Source organism: Pseudorca crassidens, chromosome 10, assembly GCF_039906515.1.
Source record: "Pseudorca crassidens isolate mPseCra1 chromosome 10, mPseCra1.hap1, whole genome shotgun sequence".
Classification (NCBI taxonomy): domain Eukaryota; kingdom Metazoa; phylum Chordata; class Mammalia; order Artiodactyla; family Delphinidae; genus Pseudorca; species Pseudorca crassidens.
In genome coordinates, this window is record NC_090305.1 from 101,622,727 (window position 1) to 101,635,018 (window position 12,292).

Consider the following 12,292-nt stretch of genomic DNA (forward strand, 5'->3'; position numbering starts at 1 on the left):
AATTTGTGATTTTGGTACATGAAGATACCAAGATGTAATATTATTTGGCTTTTTTTTAGTACAGTTGTATGTTGCACCATAAGAAGTTTAGTTAAAATACTAAAGTGTTGGAACTTTCATACCATTGTCAATTATCTCAATTTGAAAGCTATTCAGTGTTTTGATTTAAAATCTCCTGTATCCTTTAAATTACCATTGTGCCCATTTTACATTTGGATGCCTAAGAAAAAGGTACACTATACAGTGACTTTAGGGAAAGGACAAGAGACTTATCTGTTTTATATTTTTGACATGCCAATAATTATCCTGATTAATGCTATAATTTTGACATGCTATTACATGTTTCTTTAACTTTGCTTGTGTTTTTATTTATATTATGAAATTAGATCAATTTACAGGAAAGAAGAACTAATCTTAAAAATCTCGTATCTTTTCAGACTCACTTTTTAAAAATTTTTATACAATTCTTAAAGGTTACATTCCATTTACAGTTATTGCAAAATATTGGCTATATTCCCTGTGTTGTACAATACATCCTTGTAACCTGTCTTACACCCAATACTTTGTACCTCCCACTCCAACCCTGTATTGCCCCTGCTATTAAATATCTTGAACTCAGAGCTGCCCTCCTTTTTTAAAGTTTGACCTTATAAGTCCTACCTGTGTCTAAATAGAGTAAGTTAACAGCAGCTGATTTAGTTAGGATGATAGCTACGTGTTTCCACATGAAGCCGTTTTCTCATCCATTATCTGCTTTATATCACTGACGCATATAGAAATAGGAACAAAGTTACTGAACATCCGGTTGATATTTGAAAATGCCATCGACTGCTGACTACCAGGGACAGTGAGGCAGAGTATTTCTTTCAATCCCTTTGGCAACTCAGTGTGCCATGGAGAGTAGTGGGGTCAGAGAAGACAAAAGGGAAAAATGATCACCGGGAGTGGAATTAATCAAGGAAGACTTCTTGCAGTTGATACTTGAGCTGAACTTTGAAGTGCAAGACCTCATTTGATAGGAAAGACAAGAGATTGTTCTAGGTAGGCCAGCACCAAGAGGTAATGGGAAGGGAGCCGAAGCTTTTCCAAGGTGATGGTCCCAGGAAGGAGCTGGGAGTAGTGAAGGTGGAACAGTCATGTTGTAAGGGCTGCTGAAATCAGGGCTTTTTTCCTCTTCTTTGATTCTTTTTTATGATGATGAGAGAAATCCCAGGGCACCAAGAGACAGAAACTGATCAAGGGGCTTCCTGGTGTTACAAGCCGTGCTTCCAGCTCATTATCCAAAGTGGGGGCTTCTCTACCCTGGCATGGCTCCCTCAGCAAAAGTACTGGAAAACAGAGAATTTTGCACTCAACTTGAAGTAAAGTCTCTGCAGACGACTGGGTGACTGTCCCTCAGCAGGGAGTGTTTTGACTCTTCTGTCATGGATTCTCATAGGATGGGAACTAAGGGTCCTGGTGGCTTCTAGCCATACTCTTTTATTACCCTATCTGGGATATTGGGCAAGCTTTTCCTACGTTTTTTTTTTAGAAATCATGACCCATGTATATTTTTAAATCATCAAGAGCAAATAAGTACAATTTCTAAACAACAAAGACTTTAAATAAGAGTTTTGCAGACACTGCGTGTTCCCATCCCCTTTTGAAAATATATTAGCTATTTTTTTAGGTAGGGCACACAGTTCCTCTTGTCCTTGTTTAAGAATAACAGACAAGAGTTGCAAACTGTGAATCCATTCTGCTTCTCATGAACTGAAAGTCATTGCATGGTGTAGTCAGGAGATCTTAGACTCTATGAAAGGCATTCCACAGAGAGCCGTCCAACAATTGGAGGATTCTGGAGGGACTTAAATACCTAGCTGGACAGTATAGTTTTGATCTAGTAGCCACCAAAGAGTCTCAGCCAGAGAAGTGATATTCCTAAAATCATGTTTTAAGAAGAGATTCTACCATCTTTGTCCAGGGGTATGTGCTCATATACATCATGAATAAAGATAACCTAGCCTTACAGAATAGTTAAGTAAGGAAAATTGTGTCCGTTAGGAAAGGATCTGTATCTTTATACTGAAAGAGTCATTATTATTTCTCTACTTAGCAAAGTACCTTTAGAATACTTACAGCCTTCCAAAATGTAATGTGTACAAGACCACATATTAGATAATTTACTTAAGAGGTGTTCTATGTTTTATGTTTTATGACAGGTTGTTGCAGTGCTCAAATTCATTGTGATAGTATCTTTTATTTTTGGTAATTTAAAACACATTTTTCCCCTTTAAGAAGGTTAAGATGTGTGTAGAGGAAAAAAAACTCCTCCTACGTTTTATAAGCTGCTTGTACTTGTAACACAGATTAACTTTCCTGCACATAAAGGGAATACTGGAAGACTCTTGCATGATTAAATATGCCCCTAAGGGATTAAATTTTTCCACATATTTTTCAAGCCAGAGCTATTAATAATGCTTCACCCTTAAACTTGCTGTACATCCTGATTATGGGGGAGGCCTTCACTCATTCTGCCCTTGCTGCTAGTTTTTTCACTGTCCAGGTTTGTAGCACTACACAGTTAGGTGTGGAAACGTAGGCTTGAAATCTGAGAATAAGTAAGGTCTGACAAAGTGCCATCTCTGGAGTTACTCCAAATTTTTTTTTCAAAGTTTTTGCCCGTTTTTCACTCCCATGTCTTCTTTTTTTTTTCTTTTAACCTTAATGGAAACCTAGCACAAAGTAGCTGTTTAATTAGTTTAGTAGTTCACCCAGGAATAAGTGATCACTGGATGGACCTAGAGATTACCATACTAAGTGAATTAAGACAGAAAGAGAAAGACAGATACCATATGATATCACTTTTGTGGGATCTAAAAAAAAAATACAAATGAACTTACTTACAAAATGGAAATAGACCCACAGGCAGAGAAAACTAACATATAGTTACCAAGGGGGAAAAGAGAGGAGGGATAAATTAGGAGTTTGACATCAACATATACATACTACTGTATATAAAATAGATAACCAACACGGACCAACTCTATAGCACAGGGAATTATACTCAGTATTCTGTAATAACCTGTATGGGGAAAGAATCTAAAAAGAATATATAGGGCTTCCCTGGTGGCCAGTGGTTGAGAGTCCGCCTGCCGATGCAGGGGACGTGGGTTCGTGCCCCGCTCCGGGATGATCCCACATGCCGCGGAGCGGCTGGGCCCGTGAGCCATGGCCGCTGAGCCTGCGCGTCCAGAGCCTGTGCTCCGCAACGGGAGAGGCCACAACAGTGAGGGGCCCACCAAAAAAAAAAAAAAAAAAGCTAAAAGAATATATATATATATATATATATATATATATCTATCTCTGAATCACTTTGCTGAATACCTGAAACTAACACAACATCATAAATGAACTATATGTCAATTAAAAAATAAATTGAAAAAATAAAAACAGCAATATTAATATCATGCCTCTTAAAAAAAAAAGTGAGTTCACTAAACACACAGCATTTAGCATTTCAAAAAAGATCACTTACTTTCTATGCACATTTTTCCTGAGATAACATTCTGGTTTGTAAGGACTCCCATAATTACTGAGGCATTCAATTATTAAGTGCCTTTTTATCCAGGCATTGGATTGTCAAATTAATTTACTGTGGCTAATCAGCCAAAGACTGTACTTCGTTAATGCCTTGGGGCAACAGCCATCCCCTGCCTCTCCAGCTCGTCACATTCCGTCTCTCTGTCCCTACAGCCTGCAGGTCTTTCCTCACCAGCCTCAGGTCCCTTCATCGCTGCTCACTAGCCCCTCAAATTCTTTGGCCCTTTCTGGCCAGTCCTCAAGCTTATTAGATGGGTCCTTAACTACCTTTCTCCCCAAACTTATATTTTCTGTCCTGAGCAGGGGCTTTAGATTGCTTAGCACTCTTCATGCGCTGCTGATTAGCTGCCCTTCTCACACTCCCCACCCAGCTGCCCCAGACTGTCATCACCCCCCTCAAGCTCCATGTCCCACCCCATCCCCTTTTCTGGCAGCAGATGACCTTGCTGCCTGCTGTTCAGACCATAGAGTTCCTCGGCCCCCAGTTCCCTTCTCTCCTAACTTAACATTTCAACTGCTTTGCTGGTCCCTACCTACACACTTCTGTGCCCGGGGCAGAGCCACCCCTCTAGCTCCAACTTCTTCATTAGGACTTTAGAGTTCTTCCTCTTCTTCTGAGAACTTTCTCCAGCACTGAAGAAAAAACTAAAAACTAAGTTGAGATTTTAATATTATTTGACGAAGTAATATGTGCACATGGTTTTAAAAATTCATGTAGTGTAGAAGAATGTACAGAGGCAACTACTTGATGTGAGGTGTGTGTGTATGTGTGTGTGTGTCTGTGTGTGTGTGTGTGTATTCTTCCAGAGATATTATATGCAAAAACAAGCCTATGCGTTTGTGCATTTCCCTTTCTTCCTCTCTCCTTCTCCACCTTTATTTTAAAAATATTAATACTAGACCCATGGTCTGGACATTGCTTTTTAATATATCTCTGTCTTGGAAATCAGTTTATGTTAGTACTATAGAACCACCTCCTCCTTTTTTTTTTTTAATCTTTATTGGATTATAATTACTTCACAATACTGTGTTTCTGTTGCACAGAAGGTGAATCAGCCATATGCATACATGTATCCCCGTATCTCCTCCCTCTTGCATCTCCCTCCCACCCTCCCTATCCCACCTCTCTAGGTCATCACAAAGCACCTAGCTGATCTGCTTGTGCTATGCTGCTGCTTCCCGCTAGCTAACTATTTTACATTCGGTAGTGTATATATGTCGATGCTGCTCTCACTTCGCCCCAGCTTCCTGCTCCCCCCACTGTGTCCTCAAGTCCATTCTGTACGTCTACGTCTTTATTCCTGCCCTGCCACTAGGTTCATCAGTACAATTTTTTTTTTTTTTTAGATTCCATATATATGTGTTAGCACTACAATGAGGTATCACCTCACACCAGTCAGAATGGCCATCATCAAAAAATCTAGAAACAGTAAATGCTGGAAAGGGTGTGGAGAAAAGGGAACCCTCCTACACTGCTGGTGGGAATGTAAATTGATACAACCACTATGGAGAACAGTATGGAGGTTCCTTAAAAAACTAAAAATAGAACTGCCTCATTCTTTTAATGGATCCTGATTATGTCCTTGATTGTAAATATACCACAATTTAGTTAATTAGTCCCCTTTAAAAGGGTAGTTATTCTTAATCTTTTGTTGCTGCAAACGGTGTTGCAGTGAGTGTCCTTACACATCAGTCTTTGTGCCCATGTAGGCAGGGTAAAAGCAGGAATGGTGTGGGCATGCTGCGTAAGAGTCAACATTCTCATCATCAGGTTTCCTTTAAAATGTCTACTATGTAAACTAAAAGATAATTGAATATTGAAGAATATTGGAAAAAAGGGAATCACAATTCCCCAACCCTCAACAACAACAAAAAGTCTTTGAAAAGTCTTTGAAGTGGAATTGCTGGATTGAAGGGCTTATACATTTTTATTTCTGAATGGAGAAAAAAATTTTCTAATTCTTTTTTCTATATCGTGTGTCATTGCTTCTCCAACCTTTCTGTTCATGTGTTGATTTCTTAGATTTATCTTCAATGTCTGCTGTCTTTTTGAAACTTTCATCTCTTTATTTATTGAGTTTTGAGAGAATTTCCAAGGCATAATGGTTCAGTGTTTGCTTTTTGCAGTTCACAGTTCTTATGATTGTTGAATTCCTAAACGTGATAGTCATTTTTTGCGTGTGTGTGTGGTTTGCTTTTAGGTAGTCATATGTTCTTACATTGTTCTCAGAAGACTAGTGGTCTCCTATCTTTTGATCTTTTTGTTGAAGGACAACATGTATATGAAAACATCCTTGATAGTTTTTCACAAAGTATACCTTTGTAACCAGAACCCAGATAAAAGAACGAATATTACCAACATCTCAGGACCTCTCCTGTGCCCAATTCCAATTACAGTCCTTCAATGGATAACCGCTCTCCTGACTTTTACACCACAGGTTCATTTAAAAAAAAAAACTTTATGTAATTGTAATCCTGTAGCACATTATGTTTGTGAGAATTATGTATATTGTTGCGTGTAGTTGTCTGTTTATTTCTGTGTGATATTCCATTGTATGAATAAACCACAGTTTGTTAATTCATTCTACTGTTGATGGACACTTGTGTAGTTTCTAGTTTGAGGCTATCATGAATAGTGCTTCTATGGATACTTTTGTTCAGGTCTTTTGATGCACATATGTACATATTTTTTGTTGGATGTATATATCTAGGAGTAGAATTTCATGATCACAGGGCATATACATGTTAAACCTCTAAAGCAGTTATCTCATTTTGCCTTCTGATGAGAATACTGGTTGTTCCACCTCCTTGTCAGTACTTGGTATTTTCTGTCTTTTTCATTTTAGCCATTCTGGTAGGTATGAATTAGTAGTTCATTGTGGTTTTAGTTGTCATTTTCCTGATAACTTGTAATGTTGAGCAACTTTTCATATGTTTATTGACTATTTGGGGAACTTCTTTTGTGATATGCCTGGTGAAATTCATTTTTACATTAAAAAAATTTTTTTTAATACATTTTACTAGCAGGTAGGCCACATTTCCCACCCTTTTGTCCCCACCATTTCCCTTTATCCTTAAAAAATTTTTTTCTTGGCTCTTCTCTTGACTATTATTTTTCTCCTAAAAAGTGAACTTTAGAATCAGCAACCTCAACTCTTCTAGAAGTTTCAGTGAATTTGCATGTAACTTACTTTGTTGGAGAAATACCATCATCTAAATTGGAAGATGATGTTGTCATTCTTTCTAAGAAAGAGAAAATAATAAATCCTAAGCCCTCACAGTTGTTTGCCTACCATATTGATTTTTCCCATATTTAATTTTTAATTCTAGTTTTAATTCCATTTTTGACAAGTGATTATTAGAAGTGAAACTCTCTTAATATGCATTTAAAGCCTACAGCCCCCTTAAATACATCTATATGTATAAATATCTTACAGGTTCTTGATCAGTATGAACGAGAAGGATTTAATTTCCTGGTGAAGGTGTTTAATTCTTCACATTCCTTCTTAGAGGATTTGACTGGTCTTACGTTGCTGCATCAGGAGACCCAGGCTGCTGAGGTAAGACTAAAACAAGCATTTTGTTCAGAAGGCTGATGTGTTTCAAACCTGTTTGATAATTGGATTTATGGAAAAGGAAGGAAGCAGTTCATTACAGTTTTTCCTTAGGACAAAATCGCTAAATAAGTCTGCTACTTATCAGAAAATGAACCTTCTGCAGTTGCTGGATGACGCAGTGTGCAGGTATTGTGTGGTAGGTTCCAAATGCACAAAATTGCTGATAAAGGAAGTACAGGTTATTGATTTCCAAGCACCTCTGGTCCTTACTGAAGAACAGCATGCCTGTGGCCCTTGGAGGGTTGGCTGTGATGTCCATACATCAAAATGCAAGTCAGGGAAGACATTGGACTCTGGCCATGTCTTTTATTTCACAGCTGAACCCATCTTTGTAGGCCACTGAACCTCACCACGAAATGGCTTCCTCAGTTACAACCTAAGAGAGTTTTGTTTTGCTTGTCATTTAGAATATTTTGCAAATCGTAATTTCCTGGGTTGCTACCAGTGTGCGTGCGTGTGTGTGTGTGTGTGTGTGTGTGTGTGTGTTTTAAGACTGGGATTACAAACTAGATTATCATTTTGCTTTTCCAAATGCTCACTGTACTTAGAAAAGGGTATGCTGTGTATGTGTGGCACCGCTGGGTCACTTGGCCAAACAGACAGTTCCTCAAAATGGATGAATGAGATTAAATGAGATTAAACCAACATCTGCCCCCGCCATTCCCTACCCACCTCCAACCCCCACCCCACCCCCACCCAGTAGCCTAGGTAAAGAAGCTCTTAGGAAAAATGCGGCCTGTCATAGCGTTTCCGCAAGCTGCATAAGGAAAACCTGGAGTGCCTGTATCCTATGGGAGTGGAATACTTGCCAAGTTACCATCAGTCCCATAGTAACTGATGTTGAGAGTAAGATAGTTCCTCTGTTGAGTAACAGATGTTGAGTAACATAGTTGATTGATTTCTGTCTGGGGTTTTGTATGCTCAACATTGGGGAAGCCCCAGTGGTCAGTGAGTGATGGTCAAGCCCAATACTGCAGTAGCTGGTGGTGAAAAGGCTGGTGTTTGGAAGACTGGAACTAGCCCTGAGTATAGGAAAACGATGTAGAAATAGCAGAAGGAAATCTTGTGACGGTTTCAGCAGCCACTCCAGAAAATCATGGTAATGCTCTTCTAGTGCTAGACTTAGAGCTGAAACTGATTCTTCTTTGACTTGATTTGGTGTCCTCTGGGCATTCAGCAGATGCAATCTTCCACTTATGACCAATAGTTAGACCCACATAGGGTATCTTAGCTTCATTTTCAGGAGATGAATGGCATCTCTACAGGACTTTAAGAGATGTTGAGATGTTTCTCAGAGCTGTGATTGGCTTCCCAGACATGGTTCAGAGTATTATGTTGATCATGGCTGCCATTTTTTCTTTTGAGCAGCACTGATGGCAAGGGAAAAATAACTTACGGGTCTTTTCAACCACGCAGTCAGTTGACTAGTTGGCTGGGGGAATTTTTCCACCCAGCTAGAAATAATTCACATACTTCTCTTTAACTGCCTGGAAGAATTGCAACTTGAAATTGATCCCATGTTTCACTCTTTAAAAACAGAGCAGATGCTCGGATAATGGGCCGATTCCTTCATTAAACCTGGCTTGTTTTGCGTTTTGGTTGGTCAAACATTCATAATCTTTTCAAAGGCCCAGAAGGAGAAGGGGAAGTTTGAGAGCAATAGCAGCTAGGTGGTAGGGCGGAAGGGGGTATGATTTCATCCACAAGTCTTATCTTTCTTCTTGAAGTTTTCCTCTATTAAATTACATTTATAGTTTTGGAATCATAAGTTACACATCAAATTTTAGATTAGAGGTGGTAAACTGGTTGGCCTATGAGCCAGATATGGCTTACAGGTGTGTTTTGTTTGGCCTACCCTATGTGTTAAATTCTGAATAAAGCCAACATTTAAAAATAATGAGTTTTACCTAAAAATATGAACATTCCCATTTCCAGCTTCTTTGAAAAATCAGATCTGGCAACCCCAGGCCTGCATTCCTTAATAGTGATGTTAGCTGGAGCCAAGAAGAAAATTTTATAGATAAATAATGCACTTGATACAAATTTTTAAAGGCATAAAAATATTCTGTGTGGAAAGGAAACCTTCCTTCTGCACCTGTCCCTTAACACCCAGTTCTCTTCCTGGAGACACACACTGCTGTTAGTTTCTTGCCCAAAGGTATTCTTTAGGTGAGGATGCTCTGTTTAGAAGATGTTCTTCACAGTATGGAGGTTCCTTAAAAAACTAAAAATAAAACTACCATACAACCCAACAATCCCACTACTGGGCATATACCCTGAGAAAACCATAATTCAAAAAGAGTCATGTACCACAGTGTTCACTGCAGCTCTATTTACAATAGCCAGGACACGGTAGCAACCTAAGTGTCCATCGACAGATGAATGGATAAAGAAGATGTGGCACATATATACAATGGAATATTACTCAGCCATAAAAAGAAATGAAATTGAGTTATTTGTAGTGAGGTGGATGGACCTAGAGTCTGTCATACAGAGTGAGGTAAGTCAGAAAGAGAAAAAGAAATACCGTATGCTAACACATATATAAGGAATTAGAAAAATAAAAAAAGGTTATGAAGAACCTAGGGGCAGGACCGGAATAAAGACGCAGACCTAATAGAGAATGGACTTGAGGACACGGGGAGGGGGAAGGGTAAGCTGGGACAAAGTGAGGAGTGGCATGGACATCTATACACTACCAAACGTAAAATAGATAGCTAGTGGGAAGTGGCCGCATAGCACAGAGAGGTCAGCTTGTGACCACCTAGAGGGGTGGGATAGGGCGGGTGGGAGGGAGATGCAAGAGGGAGGAGATATGGGGATATATGTATACGTATAGCTGATTCACTTTGTTATACAGCAGAAACTAACACATCATTGTGAAGCAATTATACTCCAATAAAGATGTTAAAAAAAAAAAAAAAAAGAGGTTCTTCAGTTGATGACCCTTATTGGTATTGGAATTTGCAACTCCTGTCTTAGGAAAGGATTATTCTTTTTCTTAAAAAGCTCTAAATAGGACTGTGTTTTAAAAAGATAATTCTCACCAGCAGACCTCAGAGCAACAAAAATCATTGTCTTGCCTATATTTTTTTACTTTACTGTGAAAAATGTGTGTGTAAATAAATAAGTATTAATATCAAAAAATATACACATATACACTGTGTAAAGCTAGTGTTTTGATTTGCGTACTTGATTCCCAGTGCATTTACAGATGTTCAGTAATAAAAATACAAACTTCTGTGTCCCATATAGAAAGGTCCCAACTTACTTATTTTAGCAGTGCAATCAGGAACGCCCAATTAATTTTCATCTTGGGCTGTTTTCACCCATCAGCACTGGAATATCAAAAGATATGTGACAGTATCATGTGATACATTGTTTACAAAATATGTATTTGTACAAATACTAGCTTAAAAAAACCTTTACTGAACATCTTTTGAAAACTTGGTAGCAAGGCACTATGCTAGTGACTGAATACAGAAGTTAATGAAATGAGTTCACAGTCTAGTGTGCAAAGCAGAGACGTAAATAGTGAACTCTAGTATCATCAGAAATGTTGTAGTCATTTATATATTAGGTGCTGAGGGAGCAGAGGAAGTTACTCCCTGGGGGAGCAGGGATGTCAAGGAGAACTTCCCAGGGACCAAATATTCCATTTAGTTTTAAAGGTTGAGTAGGCGCTCTCTAAAAATAAGAGTTGGATTTGGGCAGGGAAAGTGTACGGAAGGAGTCGGACAGGAAGGGAGGGCCAGGGCATCCTAGGGATAAAGGACCCAGAGGCCAGGAGTCTTCGGTGTGTCACTCAGATTGTGAGCATTTAGTTGGAGTTACCTGAAATCAGATAATATACTTTTTAGTAACAGTTTTATTGACCTATAACTCACATACCATGAAATTTACCCTTTAAGAGTATATAATCTGGTGGTTTTTAGTGCATTCACAGAGTTGTTAGGCTGCTGTTATTCCTAAGTTTAGTACCTTCTCATGCCCACGAAAAGGACGTACCCATTGAGCCGTCACTCCTTGTTCCCACCTGCTCCTTGCAGTCCTGATAACTGCTCATCTCCCTGCTGTCTCGCGGGATTTGCCTATTCTGGACATGTCACATAAATGAAACCAAACAATGCATGGCCTTTGTGTCTGATGTCTGTAACTTAGCATGATGTTTTCTAGGTTCATCCATATTGTAGCAAGGTAATTCTTCTCAATTTAAAGAAGGAAAATGTTTTGATGCTATTAAACTTTCTCCTATCCCTTAATACCTGTGGTCTGTCTCCCTAAATATATCCCCTTTATGAAGGATGAATACAAAGCTGATCCCGCTAGAGACTACAAATCCCTTTATTTTCATAGAAAGGGGCACAGAGAGAATGGATTGAGAGAGATATTCAAGACAGAATCATCCAGATTTAGTGAGATTGACCAGTGCAACCCAGTTTTTTGCACCCATCTCCCTTCCATCATCAGGTATACAAAAATGATTGCCATTATTTTAGTCCAGGTTACTAGTTTAATGATAGTGCTGTTGAGATTAACAAACAAACTGCCAGGTTGGTTTCTGTTGGAGGAGGGGTCGAGGAGCAAGGTGCAGAGTGGGGACTGGCAGTGGGGTGGAGGGGGCGCCAGACTCACAAAGGTAAGTTTGTCTGGGGGTATGATATTTTGAGGTAGTGGAATAAATGAGTGAAAATGACTAGATGGTATTAGAGATAGGATGGAGATAGAGTTTGGAGAAAAAGAACAGAACTGGTAGATTGATTTCGCAGATAAAATTATTCTGTTTCATTTAGCACAATGAGGCGAAGCTGTAGAGCTAGGATGCAAGAAAACTTAGAAATGTGTGTGGTATGTTAATTTTATTTCAAGCTGTAGATTAAAAAATTTTAAATACCCACGTCAGAAATGTTTTTGGTAATGCTAACATTTCATAAGGAAAGGGTATTGGACAGAGATTCGTGTTCTTTGTAGCCCGTCTAGCTGCCAAATTGTAGGTGCATCTGCCCATGAGGTATTAAAAGGCCCCACTCAGCTTTTCACGCTCTTAAAATGTTGCTGGCTGAGTACGGAATTTTGCATGGAGTTCTGACCTT

At 39.0% G+C, this 12,292-nt stretch overlaps 1 protein-coding gene across 12 annotated transcripts in view; it reads left to right on the forward strand.

Annotated features, from left to right (window-relative positions):
- Nucleotides 1-12,292, forward strand: part of ATG7 (autophagy related 7) — a 237,188-nt gene that overhangs the window by 110,546 nt on the left and 114,350 nt on the right. For 9 of the 12 annotated variants that reach the window (XM_067755465.1, XM_067755470.1, XM_067755471.1 and 6 more), the window contains one exon: nt 7,020-7,142. The exons of the other annotated variants lie outside the window; for them this stretch is intronic. In XM_067755465.1, the coding sequence (XP_067611566.1) occupies nt 7,020-7,142 (123 nt within the window). The remainder of the gene's footprint in view (nt 1-7,019; nt 7,143-12,292) is intronic. 12 annotated transcript variants of the gene reach the window in all.